At 45.2% G+C, this 26,371-nt stretch overlaps 1 protein-coding gene across 1 annotated transcript in view; it reads left to right on the forward strand.

The window, feature by feature from the left end:
* LOC308653428 (interferon alpha/beta receptor 2-like) overlaps positions 1 to 24,278 on the forward strand; it is a 60,197-nt gene extending 35,919 nt beyond the window's left edge. The window contains exons 12-16 of the mRNA XM_081301988.1: positions 2,171 to 2,328; positions 5,315 to 5,481; positions 9,499 to 9,643; positions 12,970 to 13,127; positions 23,256 to 24,278. Of these exons, the coding sequence (XP_081158114.1) occupies positions 2,171 to 2,328; positions 5,315 to 5,481; positions 9,499 to 9,643; positions 12,970 to 13,127; positions 23,256 to 23,543 (916 nt within the window). The 3' untranslated portion in view covers positions 23,544 to 24,278. The remainder of the gene's footprint in view (positions 1 to 2,170; positions 2,329 to 5,314; positions 5,482 to 9,498; positions 9,644 to 12,969; positions 13,128 to 23,255) is intronic.
* Positions 24,279 to 26,371: the final 2,093 nt, after the last annotated feature.

The raw sequence follows: 26,371 nt of genomic DNA on the forward strand, positions 1-26,371 counted from the left end.
GTCTACAGTATAGAGTCCAAGGATTGAAGGAAGGTCATTCTACAACTTTTTTTTTCCTGGGGTATATTCTTAGTACTAAGTCCTAGGACTCATATTTTTCTCTACTCAGTCTGGAAATCCTTAGAGATTTCACTGTGGAAAATTAACTATCCTCTTTTATCAGTCTGTTTTTTATTACCACAATGAAATACCTGAGGCTGGGAGCTTTATAAAGAAAAATTTTCCTCATAGTTTTGAAGGTCTAAGGCCAAAGTTTATATCTGGCCTTCTTGCTGGCAGGGTCCCAAGGCAGCAGAAGCCATCACATGGTGAGTGACAGGGAGCAACACTGGTCTCTCTCTTATAAAGCCACTAGTCTTCAATCATGGGACCTCTGCCCCTATGACTTTATCTAAACCTAATCACCTCCCAGTGGCCCTCTGAACACATAGTCAATTAAGTGTCCACCCGGTCAATACCTCACAGTGGGGAAACACCGACATGTGTTTTAGAGGGAATAAACCATAGCACCTCTCTTTCTGTCTCTCTTCCCTGTGGTTTATTTTGGTGGGTCTGTGCTTTGCTGTTTTGCCATTATAGTAGTTTTGCCATTGTCTTTTAGACAGAGGTCTCAGTGACTTTGTGAAGGTATGGGAGAGGTCATTCACCAAGTCAGCACCTGGGCTCCAGCTGTCCTCCTCAGGAAACCACAGACAGAACCTGGCATGTGCTAAGGCAAATAAACACATGCTGGCCACGTCCTTGGGGAAGAGGTTGGTCCCAGGGGATCTGATTCCTCTTACTTGGCTTCACAGAAGTCTTGCTTAGATTTAACCTGAACAGTTGCACAACAGGAGCTCTCTGTTGTGCGTCTGTTGTCAGGCTGGCCAGGATGGGGCTCTCTAGAAGATAGATTGGTGGTTACAATATGGAAACATCCAAAACTTAGATGTAAATATGGGGAAGGGGTCATGTTACCTATTGAATGGGGAAAGAGTTATTTGTGAAAGCAGTTAAAATGACCTAGAAGCTATTGCAAGACAACTTTTGAAATGCTGTCAGCCAACTGATACGTCAGTTTAAATTAAGGAAATGGCCAAATGTGAGAAAGTCCCTTAATGACATGACCCCTGGATTTTCCAGATAATAGGATATAAGACAACCATGAAGAGTTGATTAATTGACTCATTGTCTGGGGAGTATTAAGTGGGAAAAGTAAATTATAAAATAGTATGATCACAATTGTCTCTACCTACTTTTTGCAAGGGATTGTTCTAAACATCACCAAGAATGCAGTGAGATGTAGTCTCCAAGACTCTAAAGTGAAACACAACTGAATGTAGTTGGACAGGTTTCCTAGGCTCTGCATCACCATCATTGTCACTTCTGAGGACAGCCAAAGTGGTTTTGACATTTAGACAGGAAGATACAATGGAAAACTAGTCAGACTCCTCACTTATAGGAAGGGAGGCTGTGTGTCCATGGGTTAGATGGTGCCAATTACCCTCCTCAGGCTCTCCTGAGGTTAAGTTGTGGGAGGTGGAATTTGCTTAGCATCCCCGTGTTTCCAAATGTCATCTCTTCTTCCACATGTTTTCCCACCCTGTCTTCAGTGGTCGCTGTTGGGGCTATTGTCCTGACTGAAATTCATATTTGTTTTATACTTTTTCTAGAATAAACAATGTGAACCATTTCTAGGAAATTATTTGAAGTCAGCATAATATACTTACTTAATCTGTGTGTATCAAAATCTCACAAGTCATGCCTCACTGCTTTAAGATACACACAACCAAGGAAGGAAGGAAGCTTTCTTGGTCAAATATTTTGAATACTCAACCCTTTTCTGGAAAGACACATGCTTATTAGGATGTAAGGTCTCTGGGAGATTCTAATATGAAAACATCTAATTTTATGTTTAATGAAATTTCCCCAAAAATTATTTGTCCATGAGATAGATTATCTTTGAAATGCCTTATGATGACCCAAGGATCATTAACTATCCCACGGAGCACAGTTTGGAAAGTGCTAATGTAAATCATGCATGTAATTCATCAAGATCGATGATTAAGAATTGCTTTATTTTCTCTCCTTGTCCCCAGTTAGTCTTTGGTAGCAGAAAGAATAAAGCACCAGTCAGCCCGAAAGAAGCTGAAGTTCGAGCTCTCATGATTTTGTCTTTCTAATTGTGTAGTTATAGGAAATTCCAAGATAAATGCAAGAACATTACCTCGACCCAATGCGACTTCTCAAATCTTTCCAAGTATGGCGACCACACCTTGAGAGTCAGGTCTGAATTTGCAGATGAATATTCAGACTGGGTGAACATCTCCTTCTGCCCTGTGGATGACAGTAAGCCATTCTGATTTCCATTCTGTTGGGGGTCATTGCTTGCCTTGGTTTTGTTCCACCTGGGTTGGTCTATCAACAAGAATTCTTGGAGTGTGCAGGAAGTGGATAGCTCTGCACAAGAAGCTTGAGGAATATAACAAAGAAGGCCGTGGCCTTAAAGAAGCACAGGGGCACAACAGGAAAGGATGAAATGAAATAATTAAATATAAATTTGAAACTTCAGTACCTTCATGGCATTGGGGCCAGCACTATTAATGAGAAGGATTCAGATGACAGTTTTCTGAATGGGAGTCAGTTTTGAATTATGATTTCAACAAAAGTATGACATGAAAGGCAGAAGAGTATAGACAGCTGTGGGGACAGAAAGGCCATATGCAGACAGGCAGCTTGCCCAGAGGAAGGACAGAAGGGGGAGAGAGCTGATGTCGTCGAGTGGGCTGGGATCTGGCTGCTGGTAAGAAAGCTCTAGGGCACACCCAGAGGCCATGAGGACCCACCACAAGCACGGTTAGAGTATCAGGAACTGAAAACCAATTAAACTACCATGTAGCAATTGAAGCAGTAAAGACAATTCAGGGTTTCAAGACACTCATATACCCGCTATTTTAGTTAGCTCTTTTGCCACTGTGACCAAGAGACCTGACAAGAACCACATAGAGGAGGAGAAGTTTATTTGGGGTTCACAGTTTCAGAGGTCTCAGTCCGTAGATGGCCAACTGTATAGCTTGGGGCTCAAGTTGAGGCAGAACATCATGGCATAAGGGTGTGGTAGAGAAAATCAGCTCAGGACATGTCCCCCAGGAAGCAGAGAGGAAAGAGCTCTGCTCACCAGGGACAAAATGTAACCCCAAAGACACACCTCCAGTGACCTCTCCTCCAGCCACAACTTACCTGCCGATAGTTACTGTCCAATTAATCCATATCAGTGCCTTAATGCACTGGTTTTATTAAAAGTTCTCATAACCCAATCATATCACCTCTAAATTTTCTTGCATTACCTCACACATAAGCTTTTGGGGTACACATCTTATCTAAACCATAACAAGCCCTCTAAGGAGCAGTCAGAGAGAAGAACTGAGAGAATTGTTTTTATGCAGGGAAAGGTCTTTGTATGCGTCTCCTGCCCTGGACCCTTGTGTTTCTCTCTCGTAGACTATGAGGCCAGGACGTCCTTCTCTTTCCCAAATTCTGTCCCAGCTTGGGCAGACTTTTATTTTTGGAATCCAAAATTATCAAAGTTACATTATCTTTTCTAAGATTTTCTTTATAAAAACAAACAAACAAAAAAAAGAATACAAAAAGTCCAGTTTAACAATAGTCACGTCTTCAAAACTCAGTGTAGTGTTCCTTGACTTAGTGGAGTTCCATTTCTGTAACTCAATCATAACCTGAAAATATCATAAGTCAAAATGCATTTAAGACCCAAAACCTTTCAAACATCCTCGCTAGCGGCACAGCCCAGAATAGAGTACCGGTTGTCTCCCCTGATGCTGTGTGACTGACAGAGCTGCAGGTCACCACTGGCCAGCATTGCAAGAGAGGATTGGGCTACATATCGACAGCCTGGGGAAAGAGCATAATTCAAAATCCCAGGTTTCTATCAATGCAGCTCACTTTCACAACATCATAAAGTCCAAAACATCATAAGTGAAGCCTTCATAAGTTTAAGACCATCTATTTAGGTTTCTGTTCCTATAATTGCCAGTTGATTCTGACTGGTTCCAAATCCTATTTTAGGTCCCATCTGTGGAAGTTCCCTTTAAAAACAGGCTAAGCAGCTTGTCAAAAGGTCACACAGGTGATAAGTGGCAGAGCAAGGATTCAGACCCAAGCCCCTATGCCCATGCTCTTAGCAGCTCTGGCCCTATATGGGATATTCACCTCCTGAAGTATTCTAGCAATAAGAAAGTGCTTCATGACATCATGGGGAATCTGTTATATTGGCTCTGAGAAAGTATCTAACAAATTTTCTTGTCTGGTTTTCAGACCAGCAGATTACAATGGTAGAAGTAGGCTCCTTAGCAGCCCCCAGAAAGTAACAGTGGCCAGAAAAGAATACAGGACATAGGTCAACACAGTGCAGTTTCCCAGAGCCACTAGCTGTTCCCTCTGATTGTTATCAAGCACCTACTGTGTGCCAGGCCATGCTCAGCATTGAAATTCCAGTAGCAATCAAGGCCAAAAAAAAAAAAAAAAACCTGTTCTCATGGAACATAGATTCTAATGGGAAAACTGATCTAGTAAAAGATAGGTTAGATCTAGAAAAAGACAGGTTAGAAAAATTCACGTGGTAATTATATATGTTAAGCATTTTAGGGTTGCCACTGAAAATAATAGAACTACTATCCGTAGGTTCCAGCCCAGAAAAGGAAAGAAAATTTGAGCTATCAGAAGAAGGAAAAAAGAGGAGGAGGAAAAACAAAATAAAATACAATTTTTTTTAAAGCAGTCCTTACAGGTAACACATGACAATGGATTTGGAATAATTCTAAAAATATTAGAAATTATAATAAACATAAATGAACTAAAGTGATTAATAAAGATAAAGATTATCAGATTTTGTTTTTATAGTGTTGGGGTTGAACCCAGGGTGACTTACATTGAGCTGAATCCCCAGCCCATTTTTGTTTGTTTGTTTGGTACAAGGATTAAAGCCAGAGGCATTTAACCACTGAGCCACATCCCTAGCCCTTTCTTTTATTATGAGACAGGGTCTTGCTAAGTTGCTGAAACTGGTCTTGAACTTGTGATCCTCCTGCTTTAGCCTTCTGAATAGTTGGCATTAGAAGCATGAATCAGATTTTTATTTTAAAGAAACAAACTCCACCTATCACCCTTTACCCCCTCATTTATAGCAAGGTCTATCAAAGAACAGTGTACTTAAATAGACTAATTGTCCTGCACAGTTATAAAAAATTAGTGTTGCAATAGTGTTTTAAAAATGTGACTTTTATTATTTGTCATTTTGATTTGTTCTTATACTTAGCCATTATTGGACCTCCTGCAGTGCAAGTAGAAGCACTTGCTGATTCTTTACACATGCAATTCTTAGCTCCCCAAATTGAGAATGAACCAGAAACATGGACCATGAAGAACATTTATTCCTCATGGACTTACAATGTGCACTATTGGAAAAATGGAACTGATAAGAAGGTAAACTTGGCTAATCACATGCACTTCAATGTGGGCACCCATATTCTCTGTTGAGTTTTGACTCGATGAAAGAAGGCAGGAGTCCACCCAGGCAGGGCCTTGCAAGATGGCAGCATCCATGGTCCAGAGGATCTAAGGCTTCTAAGAGTCAGAGCTTCCCAGGCTGAAGCATGACTGTACCTTGGGCTCAAACTTCCCATCCCCCAATGGAAATACAGAAAGCAGGTTTTAGGGTGAAGTTTGCATGACGAGAATAGACCCTTTTCCCAGGAAGGGAAGTTGCAGGAGAGAGCAGGGCTGAGTCAGCAATTGGTGGGGGAAGTTGGAGTCCACTGAATCAGGTGACCAGCTGAATGATTGCTGAGTCATGGCGTCAACACCCCATGCCCCAGATCAGTCACATATCAGATATGTCAAGTCTGTGGTCAAGGCACCCCCTACCCCAGGACACTACATTCACCTTCTTTTTTTTTTTTTTTTTTTTTTGTAGCGGGGTAGGGGTACCAGGTATTGAACTCAGGGGCACTCAACCATTGAGCCACCTCCCCAGCCCTGTTTTGTATTTTATTTAGAGACAGGGTCTCACTGAGTTGCTTAGCACCTCACCATTGCTGAGGCCGGCTTTGAACTTGTGATCCTCTATCTCAGCCTCTGCTGGGACTACAGGTATGCACTACCATTCCAGGCCACCATTCACCTTCTTTACCACAGTTTTTGCTGTTGCTCTCCTCTCTAGGGAACAACTCCTTTAAAAACTTGGCTTTGGAACTTGAAAGCAAAATGAAAGAAAAAGAAATGGAAACAGACCTCAGTGGATCAGCGATGCTCTATTAAGCACCTGAGGGGCACGTTTTCAAGAGAGATAATGGCAGCTGGTTACGATAGGGGTCTGAGTTTTGTAGGGTTTAGTTAGACTGAATCACAGCAGAATGTCGGGCAGTCAGGGGGATAGTCGTGAAAGTCCAGGGTCCATTGTTTTCCTTCTCTCCCTGGGACTCACTGTTCTTTTTTTTTTTTTCTCCCTGGGTTTATTACTATTTTTTTCTTAAAGACATTTTAGTTGTAGATGGACCCAATACCTTCATTTTATTTATTTATTTTTATGTGGTGCTGAGGCTTGAACCCAGTGCCTCGCACATGCCAGGCAAGCGCTCTGCCACTGAGCCACAACCACAGCCCCCTGCGGTTATTATTTTCTATATCATTCAGACCCGAAAGACCTGATGGGAGTATTCCCCTGCCACCATGTGGCTCAGGTAACATGAATGTCTTCAGCTTCCTCAGATCTTCAAAACGGTTATAATAACCCACTTCATCCATAAAACAGGGTAATAATTCACTTCATAGGATTGTTGGAGAGTTTTAATCACAAAATGAAAAACATGTCCCATTTCCTGGAACAGTGTATGTGATCGCTACATGAGGTCCCCTTCTCTTTATGTAGACATATTAAGGCCATTTGTGTTCATCCTTGGGCAGACTTAGTTTGCCAGTTCAGACCTACTGAACTGAATACCATTCATAGTCCTAAACTGACTTACATATATGTTATATAGGATATATTTCATTAAATGTTGCTCATATCACTTACTTCTCAAAAAATTGGGAGGAAGAGATCACCCATGTTTATCGTCTTAATTAAATACACACACTCACACACATACTAAACAACAACAATAAAAGTTAATCCCCCCACAGTTCCTCATCATGATGCAGTATCTTAATCTGTTCCTGCTGCTATAACAGAATAGCACAGAGTGTGTAAAATATAAACAGTATAAATTATTTCTCACAATACTGGAGATATATGCTGGAGTCTGAAAAGGCCAAGATGGAGACACTGGAAGATTCAGGGTCTGGTGAGGGCTGTTCTCTCTGTTCCCAAGATGAGGTCTTGTTGCAGCATCTTAACTAGCCCAAGATGAAAGTCAAAGGGGGTGCAGAGCCCCTGATTCCTCTTTCACAAGCTTACTAATCCCATTCATGAGGGCTCACTTGTGACCTTGTAAAGCCTCCACCTCTTAATACTGTCATATTGGTGATTTAGCTTCAGGGTAGGAATATAGCAGGGGGACACATACATTCAAACCCTGGCATATGGGGGCATCTGCTTCCTCATAGAAGAGATGATTTGGTTGTAGTCAAGACTCCAGGAAATGTGCCTGGAAAGCAACACAGAATATTTGGTTTTATACCCACTCATCCAATGTAGGTGTTTCTGCTAACCCCTGAGACTCAAAGAGAAGACCCAGAACCCCCTCCGGGGCGAGAAGCATCCTCTAAGGATCTGGCTCTGTACTCACCCCACTGTAGCTAAGTGCCTGCAACACTAAACTAAGCATGAAGTGCAAATCCCATTTTATATTTAGCTTCTTATATTTATTCTTTTATATTAAGCTTCTAGAACACACCACCAGCAACGGCACAGGCATCTCGTTACACATTTGTCCTCTCACTTTGCCGGGTTGTGTGGAAGGAAACGTGTTGCTGGAAAGGCCACTGGTTCCCCAGTTGCTCCCTCCCAGGGGTAAATGTCATCATTACCCACGTATGTGGTTCCCTTCTAGAACGCAAACGTTTCAAGACAGAGTCAGATTAGTTCCCTACACTAATGACACGAACAGCTTTTAGAAATTCCACATATGCTTACCACTTATGGTCTGAGTTTTAGTCTTTTTTCAAAAACTGCATTGTAAGGCTTCAGAGGCACTGGACTTCTAGAAATGAAAGCCAGGAGTTTTTAAGGTGTGGTTTGGTTTGGTTTGCTTTGTTTTTTAAATTAACTTCATAGAAACTCTGTCTTTCTCTTCATATATTCAACAGTATAGTCAAATCTTGCCCTCAGAGAGTTTGATTTTTTTATACAGTAATCAAGCTGTCACCAATCCAGGTGCCAAAGTTTAAAAAAAAAAGGAGTCTGCACTCACTCTGTAGGCTCTTTTAATGCCCTTTATTTTTTTAGGAAATATTTCAGTTTCTCAAATTGAGAAATAGCTCATTAATTATGATATATTGCGTTCAGCTTCAACTGAGATGAGTCAGTAACTCCAGCTGCCAGGGAAGAACAGGCTGTGGAATGCTCCCTGAGTGAGCCAGGGCCTCTGGAGAACCCCACACAGCCAAGATCAAAACATGCTCTGTATTAGTAGCTAGTGCTGCTGTCGCAGAATGCCAACAGTTAGGTAGCTTCAACCACAGGAATTTATTGTCTGCTGAAAATCTAAGACCTAGGTGTCCACAAGGCCGTGCTCCATCTGAAGCTGAGGGGATTTGTCCCACTCCTCTGTCCAGTTGAATTAGAGACCCACCTCATAACCTCAACTTAACTTGGTGACCTCTGTAAAAGCCCTACCCCCCATAAGGTCACATCATAGGTACCAGGGGTTAGGACTTCAACCTATGAATTTTTTTTTTAGTTTTCGGTGGACACAACATCTTTATTTTACTTTTATGTGGTGCTGAGGATTGAACCCAGCACCCCGCGCATGCCAGGCGATCGCGCTACCGCTTGAGCCACATCCCCAGCCCAAGAATTTTTAAGGGACACAGTTCAACCCATTAAAACTGGTTTATCTTTTGGGGAAGGGGCAGTTTGCATATCATTTAGGGTAGAGAATTTGGGAAACAAGATGGTTTGTCAGGGTTGGGGATGTAGCTCAGTGGTAGAGCGCTTGCCTAGGATGTGTGAGGCATTAGGTTTGATCCCTAGAACCACATAAAAATAAATGAATAAATAAAGTTTTTTAGTTGTGACCATCTTCAACTAAAAAATATATTTTAAAAAAAAAAAAAAGAAGAAAAGATGGTTTGTCAGCATCACAGTCCGTCTTGCTGCATCCCTTAGAATAGTGTGGAGTCCCTGAAATGAGCTGGGAGGAGCGAGCACCTGCCATCTGTTCTTTACTATTTTAAGTCTGAAGCAGTAATTACAGCTTGTTAAGTGTGAGAAAAAAGAGAAGAAAAATAATGGTCTCCCTTCACTATTAAGGTGTGTTCTTGTTTCATCCCCATTACCAGTTTCAAACTGCTCTTCAGTATGACTCTGGGGTCCTCAGAAACCTGGAGCCCTGGACAACTTACTGCATTCAAGTTCAAGCATTTCTTCTTGTTCGGAACAAAACTGGGGAATGGAGTGAGCCTGTGTGTGAGCGAACAATGGAGGGTGAGTGAGACGCACAGTGTGTGCTTCAGCCTCTGCGGCATTTTAAAAGAATCACACACACACCACACACAATCCTCAGGCATCATCACAAGCTGCTCAGACTCCTGCTCAGGAATCAGCATCCCCTCCTCTGAAGGTCAGCTTCGTGCTGAGAAGGAGATGCCCGCTTCTGAGACTGCTCGTTCACTTAGCCCAAGGCATTGATGGCAGGGTGGTCCATTGGGCAGCTGAAGTTGGCCCCACAAGCCCCTCTTCGCCTTGCTTGACTGTGCTCTCCAGCTCCCCAAAGCAAGACCATTCTCCCCAGACCACCCTGCAGAGCTGGAGCTTTGCCACACCCCCATGCGCCCTGGAAAGTCTCCTTCCCAGGGCATACACCAGTCCTGCAGATGCACGAGGACTGGGAGGGAGGGTTTGGGAACCTCATCACTGTCCTCAGCTGGTGCTGCTGGTGTAGCCCCTTGTCAATTATGAGATAGGCCCTCACCTCCATCCTGCACATATGGTGGGGACCACAGTGTCCAGCCCAGTGCCTGCACACTTGGTGTTTCTTAAAAGAGCAGACGGGGGCAGGTGAAGGGGAGAGAGAGGAGCCGGTGCCTGGGTGCTAGTGCTTTATGTGCACCATGTGGCGGTTGAGTTTCGTGGGGAGCACTGTCACCTGCATGTCTGCATAGCAGAGCAGCCTTTTTTGTTACACAGAGAGATGGTCAAAAGGTTTGGGAAGCTCAGACCGTGGAAGATGGGACACATGTAGGACCACTCATGTCACAAAGCTTGGAATGAGGGGTACAATTTGATCAAAAAGAAAAATAGTTTAAATAGTTCACAACTGCAAGTGATTACTCTGACAATAGCCAAACATTTTATAAAAGAAAGGGAAAAAGGAAATGACCGAAAACGTGCTCTTGTCAAATATCATTTTAGTTTTGGGGGTTGGGTGGGTTTTTTGGTTTTGTTTTTGTTTTTCATTCTCACTTTATGTAATCTTATAATCAGTTGTGGGGTTTTAAAAAAAATATTTTTAGTTGTAGGTGGACACGATGTCTTTATTTTATTTCTTTTTATGTGGTGCTGAGGATCAAACCCAGGGCCTCACATGTGCTAGGCAAACGCGCAACCACGAGCCACACCCCCTGCCCTTACGATCAGTTTTTAATGAGAGCTTTGTAAGGATCTTTTCCCCTTTTACAGACTAGAAAATGAAGGTTCAGAGATAACAATTAAGTTACCCAAAGTACTCAGCTAGTAAATGACATGGACAGAACAGAACACAGACCAGTCTAAGCCTGGATTGTGTCCCCTATAACTTTCTGCCTACATATTCATTCCAAAGGTAAACTGAGGCATCACATCCCTATGGATAAAACAGAAAGGTGGTCTGTCCCACAGTGTGAAATAGACTGAAATTAAGGGGAATATCCTGGTAACTTGTTTTTCTGCATCCTGTATTTTCTCATAGTGAGAGAAAGGCTGAAGGGCTGTCTGCCTCCCGCCTCCCATCGCCCCCCTGTCTCCTGCACACACATCCATCCCCCACCTAAAGGATACCAAAAAATCTGAAAATAGGAGTTGTTCATGCTAGCTGGCTAACTGCAAAATCTGCATATGTATGTTTCCTGCCTTTTGTACCCACTTTGACACCTCTTCTCTTTTAAAAGCTTTGTTCCCCAGAATATTGGAAACAAAAAGTTTTCTTCTGTCTTGTTTCAGAGCCTAGCCCCACCCCTGAGTGAGTGACAGTTCTAGCACATGAAGCAGGAATTGATGGGGAGCTAGGATAGAGGCTTGAACCTGGTGAGGGCGTGTGCTAGACACACGAGGGCAGTGCCGGCAAAGATGCAAACAGAAGAGGAGGAGGGAAGGAGGCAGAAGACACAGCAGGTGCCTCCCAGCCTCTCCCCCGCACAGATGCCAGTATTTAAGGCATGTCCACTCCGAGTCACACACATGGCGCATTCCCTGGGATACCAGCAGATGCCTGCAGTTAAGGTAGCTCCAGGACCAATACACTGTCCAGAGTTCTTGGGTTTTGGGGGGGTTTTTTGTATGTGGTGCTGAGAATCGAATCCAGTGCCTCACACATTGCTAGACAACTGCTCTACTCTGAGCCACAACCCCTGCCCCCAGAGTTCTTTGATCAACCCTGAGTGACAGTTGACATTTTCCCCACAAACAGTCCTTTTCAGATGACTTGCTCTCTAATAAGCAGAGTTCGATCTCCTGGCCTCTCTTGACACCAAATGCACTGGACTTTACTCATGAGGATGGTACTGATAGGCAGGGGCAGGGCATAGGGAGGCCTGGCTGCCAGGGCAACTGGAGAAGGGGCCTGCTGGTGAATGAGGAGAGATGAGACCAGGAATGACCAGGTGATGTCCTGGATACTGTTCTGGAGAAGCCAAGTGTGATTCCATCTATAAAACCAGATCTGCCTCAGTGATGTTGCAGTAGGAGAAAGAGCCCGCTCCATTTATGCAGAGGAGACGGGACCCCTTACAGGAGAATGAGGGAGTGAAAAAATGACAAAATTCAGGTAAATGCCATTGCCATCAGACCACCTGTGTCTGCTAATTGGCATTTATCAAAGTCAGGCTCCTACTCTCCCCTGGGGACTGTCCTCTCTGGTAGCTTCAAAGGAATGGTGCTCAGTTTCTTGAAGAAGATACTCCCAGGTTGTAGCAGACCACTATATGCATAAAGGGAGAGGAAAGATTCACAGTGGCAAGCCCTTTTTAGTGAAAGCTCTCAGGAGGACAGGTCAGGGGCCCATGGTCTGTGTTGGCAAGGCCACGGGGTGTGCTCTTTAAACAGGCTGAGCATTCTATCAGAAGCTCAGGAGGGGCTGGGTCATCCCAGGGATGCAACTCAGGCTCCCAGGAGCTGTGCTGCAGCTTGGTGGGTCTCTTAGAGGTGGAGTCATTAGTAGTGAGTTTTTGCACCATGGCTCTTTTTCCCTTGGGCTTGGCCTTGGGGGTTGGTTTGCTGCTTCAAGACCGAAGAGGTAGATCCAGAGAGGGGGCTTATTGCCACCTAAAAGTAAGTAAATTGACCCAAATCCTTGCTTATTATTCTTGTTATATGTGCCAGTCGTAATCCCAGAGACCAAACTTTGAAGAAACAGGAAGGGGGTGCGACTCAGTGAGCACCTTGGGTCCTCCACCCCTCTGCTGTGTTTTCCAGGATTTCTAAGACACTGTATGAGATGGACAAATGGGCGCTCTTTTGAGGGATTGCCATTGAATTGCAGTGGCTAACATGGCCTTCAGGTCACTGAGATCCAACCTGTACATGACAAGAGTGTAACCCCCTGTTGTCCCTGGCAGAAACAACCCTTTCCTGGGTGGTGGTCGTCGTGCTGATAGCTTCAGTCTTCGTGGTGTTCCTGATGTTCCTCGGCTGCTCTGTCTTCCTGTGGTACATTTACAAGAAGACCAAGTATACCTTCTCCCCTGGGAATTCACTTCCACAGCACCTGAAAGAGGTAGGTAGGAGGGAGCGAGATGTGCCTTAGAAAACCCCTGCTGGAAAAGTTCTCCAGGGTCAGGCTGCCCATTCCAAGGTCAGGGCTGCCTGTTCCAGACAGTATTTTCCTGGGGAATAGTACACATCTTGTGTGCTGGTCCATCGCCATATGCCCATTTCAGAGAAACCTGAGTCCAAAGACCAGCCCTTAGGAAGAAAGCAAAGGATTGTCTCAGATGTGACCTGACGGCGCCTTCTCTGGCCTGCACTGCCCAAAGCCCCAAGTCCTCAGGGAGCCATGCTGATGGTTCTGGAGCAGGAAAGGAAAGAGCAAAGCTCCCAGTAGAGAAGATGAGAAAGAGAACACTGTGGGCCAAGTGCCAGCGAGGAGCCGAGGGGGAGAACGGGAGCAGGGAGAGGTGTGCTTTTAGTTTGGGAATATCTGAGAATGACTTCAATCTGGGTATGCATCCGAGACTTTAGGGAGGCTATTTTTAGGATTTAAAAGAAAAAAGATTTAATCCATCTAAAGACTTAGGACCGAAGAGGCCGTAAGAAATAAAATTCTGGGTATAAAATCAACCCTCTATGTCCACAGGTCCCACATCTATGGACTCAGCCAGCTGCAGATCAGATATATCTGGGAGTGGGGGAGGGGGAATGCATCTGTACTGAACATGTACAGAGTTTTTTTCTTGTCATTATTTTCTATATAATACAGTTTAACAACTATTTACATTTTATCAGGTGGTATAAATGATCTAGAGATAATTTAAAGTATACAGGAGAACGTGCTTAGGTTACATCCAAATATTACACAAGTTTATGTAAGGAATCCGTGGATTTTGCTATCCACAAGGGGTCCTACAGCCAATCCCCATGGATACTGAAGGACAACTATTTACTGACACTTAAAAATGAAAATATGCCAAGCGCAGACCCAAAAAGCACCTATCTAAGATGCTAAGATAGAAATTTGCATTCAAAAGGCTCCATGGTAAATTTTCTTGGGCATGATACCTCTAAAGGAGTGAAGATGGCAGAATGGGGCACAGAGAGGTTGAGCTATCATGCAGCAGCAACACAGGCCTCACCCAGTCCCCAAGGGCTCTGAGCTGGGATAGCCCTTCAGAAGTGTCCCAAGCTGAGGCAAGAGAGCTGGACCTGGGAACCCCTCAGTGGCCATGTGGTAGATACAGGAAACCCCGGGGAAGGGACCTCACCTAGGACGAGGTACAAGCATCAGCACCAGCATTCCTGGCAGCTGGGAGGGCAGGCACCTGACTCCTGAAGGGAGAGCTGTAGGGTCTCTCACAGCATCCACCACAGCCTGCCCCTTGGACCACTGGGACCTACCAGGAGCAGCTCCTTCAAGATTTCTTTTCCTGGGGAAGATTCCAAGAGCAAGTTAGTAAGACTAACCCCATCTCCCACCACTGCAGCTGGTTCCAAGACCATGAGTAATATTCATGGTCTTTTCCTTCACCATCATTCATCCTCTCCCGTCCTGTGACTAGCCTCTGCTGGCCTAGCAGGACTGAGCTCTGGCCCCCAGGCCCTTCTTGGGCAGTGACTGCTCTGCCTGTCCATTTGCATCAGAACTGGGCAGGAGAGAGCCAGGAGATGCCCCAGTGACTCCATTGGGCACCTACCAGAGCGTGGCCGCAGCATTAGCCCTTCCTGGTGACCAGAGTGGCCATTCCTTTCTTTGCCTACTGGTCTTGCATGAGAAGCAGCAGCCATAGCTTCAAGTTGAATGGGCCTCATGCTGTGTTCACTGGTCAGATGCTCTTACTCTAGAATCCTCTGGACTAGGGTTCAGCAAACTATTCCTTAAAGGGTTGCATAGAAAATTTATTTAAGGCTTTGCAGACCAAGTGGTAAAATCGAAATTACACAGGTACGTATATAACCATTTAAATGTAATCATCTAAATATCTCGACTCATGGGCTGTACAGAAATAATCAGTGGACTAGATTTGGCTCATGGACTGTAGTTTGCTGACTCCTGCTGTAGACTCACAAAATCTACCCAAGTGGTGACCAGAGCCACTCCTTTATCTGTCTCTTGATTCTTGAACCCATGTGTTCTGCCTCCTGAGGCCATAGGAACAAATAGCGGTTGTGGGTTCTAGATGCGTGCCAGGTGCTGGGGCATCTTCACAGGGTATTGTCTCTAAGCAGGCATCCCACTTTGAACAGGTCATTCTATTATTCTTTCTGGCTGGAAACTGCTGGGTGGTGCATTGTATGATATGATTAGTGGGTCCCATGGGCAGGCGCCCACTCCTGGCCCTCTTAGATATCAGGATTATTTTACTAGAACTTCTACTGAAAAGTACGGCATATTGGGTGTCTTAACCAATAGCAGTATATTGACATTTCTACAAACTGAGTTCACGGTGTGGGCAGGATGAGTTCCTACTGAGAGCTATGAGGAGAGTCGCTCCAGGCCTTTCCCCTAGTTTCTGCTGGTTGCCGACAGTCTTTGTCATTCCTTGGTGCATAGAAGCCTCACCCTACCCTCTGTCCTCACCTTCACAGAGCCTTCTCCCTGGGTATGCCCGTGTCCACATTTCCCCTTTTAATAAGGACACTGGTCAAATTGGACCAGAGGCCTGCTGTGCTCCGGTTCGACCTTATTCTACCTTACCTAATCATTTCCTCATGACTGTTTGCAAGTAAGTTCATATTCTGAAGTACTGGAGGTTAGGACTTATGTAAAATTTTATAGGGACACAATTCAAGCTACAGTGTGTGCCAGTAGACCAAATTCTCAGTAAGACCTCCGTGGTGCTGACTGAGGCCCTGTTGGACACAAAATGGCAAGTCATTTCTGAAATAACTGTCCACTTAATAAGGATCCATCACTTCCAGGGAACAAGGGATTTGATGTCATCAACTTGCCACCAGGTGGCCATTTGGTCTCCTGGCGGGTGCTGTCATCCCAGGGGCTCAGCACTGGTCTCTACTACAGAAGGTTGGACATTTGGCCGCAGCTGTTGCCACGTCAGTCTTGGGGGGCAGGAGGTCTGCTCTTGGGTCCATGCAGAGCCTCCATCTGTGGCTCTAGGGCTCTTCTGTTTGTGAGCCCACTGGGCCACATATGGGGGGCACATGGCCAAGGCTGGCTGCCACTGGCTGTGTCATCCTGTCTCCTTGGTTCTTCCCTCCCCATGGCACATGCTGTCAGTGGGGGTTAGTATGTGTTACAGAAATTCACACACTTCAGCTGTACACTGCCACCCACGTGCCTCTTCCCCAGGGATGTGTCCTTGTCCCTGACCTTCCATCCTTCCTTCTGCTAGGTTCCAATCTCCAGCCCAGCCATGACCTCAGCCTGTGAGTGCATGGCAAACCTGATCTTTGGTCACTTTACACATAAAGTGATGACTGGATACATGGTCGGAGTGTCCACCTGTTGGAGGGCTTTCTGCCTGAGGGGGGAGCCCGTGCAACAGCAGGACATTCCCAGCTTGCACCCACAAGCCATGCCAGCTGCCTGTGAACCACAGTTGGCTTTTCCCTTCTTCTTCAGCTGGCCATAAGGACCTGTCCCTCATCTACTCACAGTATGAGCAGGGGCAGAGCAAGGTGCATGGGGACAGGTGACATGGGAGTCTGAGCCACCTATATATGTGACTGACCTGTGCCCTCCGACCCTGTCTTAGGATCTGATGTGACTGAACAGGCCCCAAAGATAGTATCAGTTTATGTAACAAACACAAACTTTCTAAAAAAAAAAAAAGATGATTTTAGGCCTGGAGATATAGCTTTGTTGGTACAGTGCTTGCCTCACATGCACAAGGTCCTGGCTTCAATCCCCAAAACCACACACACACATAAAAAAAAAAAAAAAGCAAGAAAGAAAGGAAGGGAGGAAGGATGGAAGGATGGATGATTCACAAATCCAGGGAACATGCATCATGGCAAACCATGGGGACCCTTGAGCTTACCCGGAGAGGCAAAGGAAACAGGTATTTTAAAAGGTAAAATGAAGAAAGTTATGTAAGTTGTTTTGAAGTAATGATCCTTGGCTCTGAGAATCAATAACCACCTTGGTGTCAGCACAGGGTTGTGACGGTGGTTTTTGGGTGGATGTCTGTCCTTGAAGAGATGGTCTTTGCGCAAGGTTGTGGATTGGTGGAATCTCTTGTAACAGTTCCTGTTATCAGGGAAATCGTGCACGAGGGTCCCACCTACCCCATCCCCACCCCCGCTCAAGACCTTCCAACTCCATTTAGTTTGGTTTGATTTAAGTGGCTCCATTTTGGTACCTAACCTTCATAGTGGTCACTCACGGACAAACATTGTCACCTAGTATCTCATGGCCAGAGGCTCTGCATCTGCCAGGCCTCCATACCACTCCGTGAGCTGTTTCCAGACAGGATATCCTGCTCTGCTGCAGATGACCCAGCCTGATCCCAGAACTCTAGTGTCCACATTGTGATCTTCTTCTTGGGATTGATCTGTGAACTCCACCCAAGGTCATTTTGCACCAAAGACACTTCAAGGATCTGCCAGGTCACATGTCCATCAGGTTCAGTTAGTCTGTCCTCATGGTAGAGACTGCGCCTGTCTGGAGGCAGAGGTAGAGCTGTCTGCTCTGTAGCCCACTTCTGCTGCGGGGCCCTTGCCCGCCCTGGCTTCCCGAAGACAGCAGCCCTCAGTCTCCCGATAAACACCCTGTAGCGAATCCCCATGTGCAGAATGTGCTGCTCCAGTGCCTTAAGGGGCCTACCAAGCTAGTTGGTCCTTCTTAGTGGCGGGAGGGGTAACATATGATGGACTGTTCATAGCCCCACTGAGCTGGGGTAGCGAGATAAGTTGCTGAGAGACCAAAGCAGATATCCAGACATAGCCAGGCGCAGTGGCGCACTCCTGTAATCCCAGTGGCTGGGGGAGGCTGAGGCAGGAGGATGGCGAGTTCAAAGCCAGCCCCAGCAACAGCGAAGTGCTAAGCAACTCAGTGAGACCCTGTCTCTAAATAAAATACAAAATAGGGCTCAGTGGTTGAGTGCCCCTGAGATCAATCCCTGGTACTCCCCCTCCCCCCAAAAAGAAGATACCCAAGATGACATGTGAGACATAAGGGTTTTTGAAAACTGTTTGTGGAGAGGGTCCAGTGGCGACAGGCTAGATGGATAACACCTCCATCTTTTGTGGTGCATTATCCAGTGGCAGCCAGCTGGATGAGCACGTGTCCTCTCCACAGCTTGTTCTGTACCAGGTAATTCAGGGAGGGGGCTTCTAGGCTGAGCCACATGAGCAGCTGTGTCATTAGCTTGCTTTGTTCAGCATCTAAGGAGCAGTTGTCTGGTCACGTGCTAGAAAGCAGTTTCCACAGATAACACTCTTTGCCCTAGTTTCTACTACATGAGTCACTTCCTTCAACATAATGCTTACCTAGACTTGGCTAGGTCCCGGATGCTTCCAGGACCTGGTGTTTCAGTGTACTCCTGCTTTCAGGGATGTCACATATGGTAATTCACTCTTGACTTGGAGAGAATGTCCCAGCATGCCCCACTCCACGGGACCCTTCCAACTTCCCTGATGTGGCAGGTCCCTGTTTCTTCATAGGGCGAGTTTGCCACCGTCTGCAGTGTGTGCCTTACCCGTGCCTTGGCACTTCTTGAACTTCTGGCCCTACTGATGCATTGTGATAGCTAACACAAAGCCTTTGTCCCCACACCAACCAGCCAGGGCTGCCCCTGGGAAGAGATGTGGTATTATGGAAGGCAACTGCCTCCTGTGAAGGGCGCTGCCCAGCGAGGGACTCGGCTGTGAGCCATTCCAGCTGTTGGCATTCCAGGAAGCTGGAGAATAAGGGGATCCACCATGAAGGGATCTGGGTTGCACAGGGCAGCACCCTCTGTGGATAGAAAGTGGAACTCATGACTGGGGGCGAGTGTTTGAGAGCAGCTGGAACCTTCTCCACAGGATGCCTGCCTGCAAGCCCTGCAGCACTAGGAAGCATCAGGAATCCTCTAGGCGTGAGCCTTGTGAAGGCACAAGAACAGCAGGGAGGGTCAGGCCCTTTGTTCTGGGTAGAAGGTATTTTCTTGAGAACCAGAAGGAAACTCTTCACCTGCTATTTTTGCTGCTTGGCTTTTCCATCAAAGAAACTGGTGAGACAGGAAAGAACAGATGGCAAATCAAAGCTGAGACAAGTGTAATGGAGGGGGTCGTGGGAATGAGCGCTCCCCTGCAAGGCTGGCAGTTCCTGTAATATCTGAGCAACACGGAGGTTGGGGTGCTGGAGAGGGGCCGAGGAGAGTAAGGGTCAAGGAAGTTCCAAAGCACTTCAGGGCTTATCAGGGTCTCCCCAGCACCAGATTCTCCATCTTGGCTCTTATTGTAGAGAATGTGTTAATCACGGCCCAGAGAATGATTTGGGGTTTAGGGAGATGAGCTGGGAGGGAGCTTTGAGTTGAGAGCAGAAAGGGTTATTCAACATTGAGCTGCTGAGTCGCCACCTGTTTCTCTGTGTCCAACTGGGAGACTCAGCCCGATATTTGCTTTTTTGAAATTCAGTGCACCTTCCCTTGGTTTCCCTTCCTCTCCCTTCCCCAGGAGAATAAAGGGTAACTTCAGCAAGACTCTGACCGTGGATCCACTGGACATGAGGTTTAGGGAGCTCCGCCTCCTCCCAGCTTTGTCCTTGCCCAGCAGGGAACTGGACACAGTTCCCCTGGCCTCCCCACTCCCTTCCTCGGGTGGAAATCGTGACAGGTGGGGCTGGGGATGTGGCTCAAGCGGTAGCACGCTCGCCTGGCATGCGTGCGGCCCGGGTTCGATCCTCAGCACCACATACCAACAAAGATGTTGTGTCCGCCGAGAACTAAAAAATAAATATTAAAAATTCTCTCTCTCTCTCTCTCTCTCTCTCTCTCTCTCTCTCTCTCTCTCTCTCTCTCTTTAAAAAAAAAAAAAGAAAGAAAGAAATCGTGACAGGTCCAAACCAACAGGCACAGCAGCTGCAGCATATCAAAAGTCCGAGCAGGACAGAACGGGCTAGTGGATTAAAGGGGGGACCACGGCGTTCCATCGGGAGGGGACAGGTTACAAGTGCAAAGCTTTAAAAAATTTCTCCAGTACATGTTTCTCCATGTAACTGCGAGCATTAAGGGCATAGCTCACCTATCGGGATGAAGACTGAAGAACGTGAAATTAGCAGAGATTTCCAGAAATATATCTGGGCATCTTCATTGTTCAAAGTGTTAGACAGATAAGTGTGATTGGACTATGTTCCCTGTCCTTAACTGTCCCTGTCTATGAGAGAAATGACCTGTGGACAAGTCAGTGTCCATCAAATGAACTGAGACAGCACAATTTTTTTTTTTAAAGAGAGAGAGAGAGAGAGAGAGAGAGAATTTTTTAATATTTATTTTTTAGTTCTCGGCTGACACAAAATCTTTGTTGGTATGTGGTGCTGAGGATCGAACCCGGGCCGCACGCATGCCAGGCGAGCGTGCTACCGCTTGAGCCACATCCCCAGCCCCAGAGACAGCACAATTTAATAGGAACATATCATAAGCCATAAGCATGCACCACCACACCTGGCCATCATAACCCTCCCCCACCCCTTTGCTAGATTTTTAAAAGTAAAAAGAAACAGGTGAAATAAACACTAATCACATGTTTTATATAACCTCATGTATATAAAATAGCATCATTTCAACATGTAACCAATGTATTTTTAAGTTATTAATGTATTTACATTCTTTTTTTTTTTTTTTACATAGCCCCTACATAATAGGGTGTAATTCACACAGCACGCATAGAACAAATCTAGCCACACTCCAAGTGGTCAGTAGCCACTACCATCCTAGATAGTTCAGGGCTAAGGGCTGAAATCATGGATCAGGTAGGATGGCGGGGAATGTCAAACAGGGCCTAACTCAGCCTGAGGACGTGAGAGAGACCCTGTGTTCTTCCAAGACATGATCATCCAGGCCTGCAATCTCCCTGATTCCTAGAGGAAATGCCAGCCAGGCTGCGTATGCCCCACAGCGTCATGATTGAGCTGAAAGTCCTCCCTGTTGGACTGGGAATGTAGCTCAGTTGGTAGAGTGCATGCTTAGCATGTGCAAGGTCCGGGGTTCAATCCCCAGCACACCCACATAAAAAAGGAACTATCAGAGGGCAACCTGGGATCACTTAGCAACTGAGTTGCACATCTCATTGTCACATCTTTTAAAATTGTGGTGAAATACACGTGGCACAAAATTTCCACGTAATCTTTTTTTTTCTCTCTCTCTTATACTGGGAATTGAACCCAGGGGCTCTTTACCACGGAGCCACATCCCCAGCTCTTTTTCTTTTCCTTTTGAGACAGGGTCTCACTGAGTTGCCCAGTTTAGCCTTGGGCTTGAAATCCTCCTACCTCAGCCTCTTACCCCCATCACAGTCACTGGAAGTACAGGCATGTGTCACCACACCTGGCCATCATAACCCTCCCCCACCCCTTTTTTTTTAAGAGTATATTTGGGATTTTACAAAATGAGTACCAGAATTGCATACTTCCCAACAATAAAAACCCACTTTTATAAATTTTTTCAACTGATATCAAACTGATGCTCAGCAGTTCATAAAAATCAATAAAGCAAAAATAAGCATGCCTAAAAATCAGAGCAAGTAATAAAGTTTACATTAAAATTATGGGATATCTGGGCTGGGGATATAGCTCACACACACACACACACACACACGAAAATTACAATATATAAAGTATATACATGTCATGTAACTTTAGATTTTCTATTGGTGGTGTATTTTTTTAATTTGTTCTAATCAGTTATACATGACAATAGAATGCATTTTGACACATCATACCTAAATGGAGTATAACTTCTCATTCTTCTGATTGTACATGTTGTAGAATCACATGGTCATGTGATCATACATGTACATAGGGTACTAATGTCTAATTCATTCTACTACCCTTCCTACCCCCATACCCCTCCCCTCCCTTCACTCCCCTCTGCCTAATGCCAAGTACTTTTATTTTTCCCTTGCCATCCCTCCTTATTATGAATTAATATCCGCAGATCAGAGAAAATATTTGGCCTTTGGTTTTTTGGGATTGGCTTAGTGTGCTATTCCCTAGCTCCATCCAGTTACCTGCAAATGCCGTGATTTCATTCTTCTTTAAGGCTGATTAATATTCCATTGTGTATATATACCATCTTTTCTTTATCCGTTCATCTTCTAAAGGACATCTAGGTTGGTTCCATAGTTTGGCTATTGTGAATTGAACTGCTATAACATTGATGCGGCTTCATCACTGTAATATGCAGATTTTTAAGTCCTTTGGGTATAAACTGATGAGTGGGATAGCTGAGTCAAATGCTGGTTCCGTTCCAAGTTTTCTGAGGAAACTTTCCATAATGTTGTACCGATTTGCAGTCCCACCAACAATGTATGAGTGTACCTTTTGCCCTACGTCCTCGACAACACTTATTGTTGCTTATATTCCTGATAATTGCCATTCTGACTGGAGTGAGGTGAAATCTTAGTTTTGATTTTCATTTCTCTTATGCAGCCATCACCACCATTTACCATTCACATTCAGAACTTTTTTCATTTTTCAAAAGTAAACTCTTTACATGTTAAATACTAACTCCCATCCCCTCTCCCCCAAATCCTGGCAATAACCATTCTTCTATCTGCCTCTATAAATCCAACTCTTCCACCCTTAAATAAATGGAATCGTACAGTATTTCTCCTCTGGAGACTGGCCGGTTTCACCTAGTGTAATGTCTTTAGGGTTTATCCATGTGTAGCATGTCTGAGAACTTCCTCTTTTTTAATGCTAACTAATATTCCATTGCAACAAATGCACCACATTTGTTGTATGTTCATCCACATGTGGACACTGGGCTTGCTTCCACCTTCAGTTGTTGTTAATAATGCTGCTGTGAGCATGGGTGTACCAATATCTCTTCAACATACTGCTTTTATTTCTCTTGGGACTGTACCTAGGAATGAATTGCTAGATAATATAATTCTGTTTTTTATTTATAAAGGAAGCACCATACTGTTACGTTTTTAAAATAATATTTTTCATCCCAGAAATCCTATATAAAATCTTTGTAAAGCCAGAAAAAAGAAATGGTACTGAACTGTCCTCTTTCCCCCCCAACAGTTTCTGGGCAACCCCCATCACAGCAAGCTTCTGTTCTTCTCCTTCCCACTCTCGGATGAGAATGAAGTTTTTGACAAATTAAGTGTCATTTCAGAAGACTGTGAAAGCAGCAAGCAGAATCCTGGTGACAGCTGCAGCTTTGGGACTCCATCTGGGCCAGGACCCCCAGAGCTCATTTCCAAGGAGGAGACTCATTTCCAAGGAGGAGACCCATACGGGGACTCCCCACTTCTCTCATCTGCCTCAGAGGGTGATCAGAGTGACTGCCTGAGGAAACCCCAGATCTAGAACTCCTACACGTGGACTTGTCCAAGGAGCTGAGCTTTGAAGGCTCATGTGGCAAAAATACTCCATCCTGTGAACTCACCACTCCAAAAAGACTTTAATGATTAAAAAATAAATTGACTATAAAGAGTATAATTTTTAGCCTCTCATACTCATCAAAACAAGGACCATGTTTTATTTGTGAGAAACAAATATTTAAAATTAGGGATGAAATGGAGATGGTATGAAATCCTTCCAGAGTGCTGATCAGCTAACCTAAAAAACAACCTCAACTCAAAAGCGGTCAGCACCACACTGGACAGACATGGATTTTTTTGGATTTCAGGAAGACTTTGATATTTCTTTTTCTATCTATCTGTGTTTTATGTACTGCAGGTGCTCTGTTAAAGTTTGATTCTCTTATCTAATCTGTGTTTGTGTCCGTCAGCTTCCTGTTATTATGACAAAGTACGTGACATAAACAAGTTAAAAGGAGAAAAGGTTTATTTTGGCTCACGATGTCAGAAGTTCCAGTCCATGTGTTGGTTGGCCCTGTGGCTTTGGGCCTGTGGCGGCACAGTATATCATGGTGGGCTGCATGGTGGAGGAGGCTGTTCCCCTCCTTTCAGCCAAAGAGAAGAGCCAGAGTCCCAATATCCCCTTCAAGGTCATGACCCCAATGACCCAACTTCCTTGGATGAGGCCCTGCCTCTTAAAGGTTCTGCCACACTCCAGTAGGGCCACAGGCTGAGTTCTGAGTCTTTAGTACACAGGTCTCTGGGGACATATAAGATCCAAACTATAAAAGTGTTAATGTTTTGTATAATTGTTAGTGAATAAGGCTTTCATTTGCCATTTTTTAAAAATATTTTTTAGTTGTTGATGGATCTTTTATTTATATGTGGTGCTAAGACTCGAACCCAGCACCTCACACATGCTAGGCAAGCACTGTACCACTGAGCCATAACCCCAGCCCTTCCATTTGCCATTTTTGACATCCATTCCTTCAACAGTGCTGTCAGCCGGGCGTGTGCTGGGTCTGGGGAAGCTTCTTGGAACAGAAGGTCTCCGGGCTTTGTCCAACATAGACTCTAGTCTGTGCCCTGTCGTTTTCTCCTGTGTGAGGATGGAAAGGCCTAAGGATTGGCAATAACATATTTAAAATGCTGTGCCAACACCCGTAGACAGTAGACAGCCGGTAAATGGCAGCTCTTCCTACAGCTAGATCATCTCACAGGCGTGACCACTCTGCAAACGTCGGCCAGCAACAGATGTCCCTTTTGTGCCGGATTTTCCAGTAAAGCAGATCCATCAAAGGCCCCCAAACAGAAAAAGTGCTCTTTTAGTTAATTTGACATTGGGCTGGGGGTACAGCTCAGCAATAGAGCACTTGCCTGGCAGATGCAAGGCCCTGGGCTAGGTCCCCAGCCCCACAAATAAGTGAATGAAATCATTAGACATTTAAATGTGTGTATTTACGTAGGCTGTGGTCAGATGCGGGACTTTCTTCTTGCCCACAGAAGAAGCGGAAACGACCTCTCCACCCAGGAATGACACCATAACATGGTCTGGAGCTGCCACGCTCTCAAGTGGCATTTTTCTTGTCAATGACTAGTGGCACACAGGCAGGGTCATTGTCCAAAGAGTAGAAATGATAGTGCACACATATGTATGTACACACACACACACACACACATCTATCCAAATACAACCTACTACAACTTTTGTAGAATGTGATTTGTACCTTAAGACAGGTGGCGTTGGAAAATCTCTAAAGCCCCTGGAGAAAACCTCCATGGTTTAAGCTGCAGTTGGTTTTGTTTCTTCTTTGGTGGAAAGGTGACATGAGAGAAGAGAATGGAAGGTCGAGTCTGAGTCAGCCCAACAAGGGACTGCATGCTGTTTAGAGGGAGTCACAGGCGTGTTTCCAGAAAGCAGTGTAAGACCTGAGAGTCGGGATCCCAAATGGCCCAGCACTGCTTCAGACAGTCATGGTGCCCGTCAGCAAGTCAGTTTCACTTCCATGACTGCCAGGCACCAGTCCCGTCTCTCAGTTCCCCCAGGCAATTGTGAGATTCAAGGCAGTGTGATCCAAGCTGATCTGCAACCCTGAAGGTGATTAACAACACTCCACCAAGTTCCTAACTTTACATGGGAAACATTTTCATTTTTAGAAAATATTCAGCCTACTTAAGTGAAATTTTTATTGTACCAAAATGGTTTCCCCTACACTATTTATTTCCAAGGAGATACGGATGCACCAGGAAGGGAGAAAGGCTAAATCTTAGTGGAAATGTCAAGTTTGGCAAATGTCAGCTGGCACCTCTGCAGGGTGGCAGGCAGCCTCAGTTGGAAGGGTAATCGTGGTCTCTGTAAAGGGCACAGCAGAATCGGGGGTCACCTAGGCTCTGGTGGGGTGAGAGGGTTTTCTTCTTGCCCACAGAAGAGGCAGAGCTTTGTAGGAGACAACCTCGGTTCCCAGCGATGACACTATACCATGGTATGAGCCCTCACTTTCACGTGGCATTTTTCTTTTGAATGACTATTTGAACACAGGCAGGGGGCATCGTCCAAAAGAGTGGAAATGACAGTGTACATTGACTGGAAAACCACTCCGCCCGCTGGATTTACCTTCCCACCAGGAGGATGTGAAAAGGACCCAACCCAGGAACAAGTGCCTTTCAGTGCTAAGAGCAGAAATGTCTGGTCAGGCCGGGAATCAGAAAGGCACGTAATGGCCTTTACAGACTCAGATCATCTGTAACATCATTGAAAAGGTCTTTAAACCTCACCAGCACGTACTCCTGAGGTAGAATAGAAAAAGTATAAAAGGTAGAAAGGAGACAAGAAAA

This window comes from Spermophilus citellus, assembly GCF_964194105.1.
Source record: "Spermophilus citellus genome assembly, chromosome: 7".
NCBI classification, from domain to species: Eukaryota; Metazoa; Chordata; class Mammalia; order Rodentia; family Sciuridae; genus Spermophilus; species Spermophilus citellus.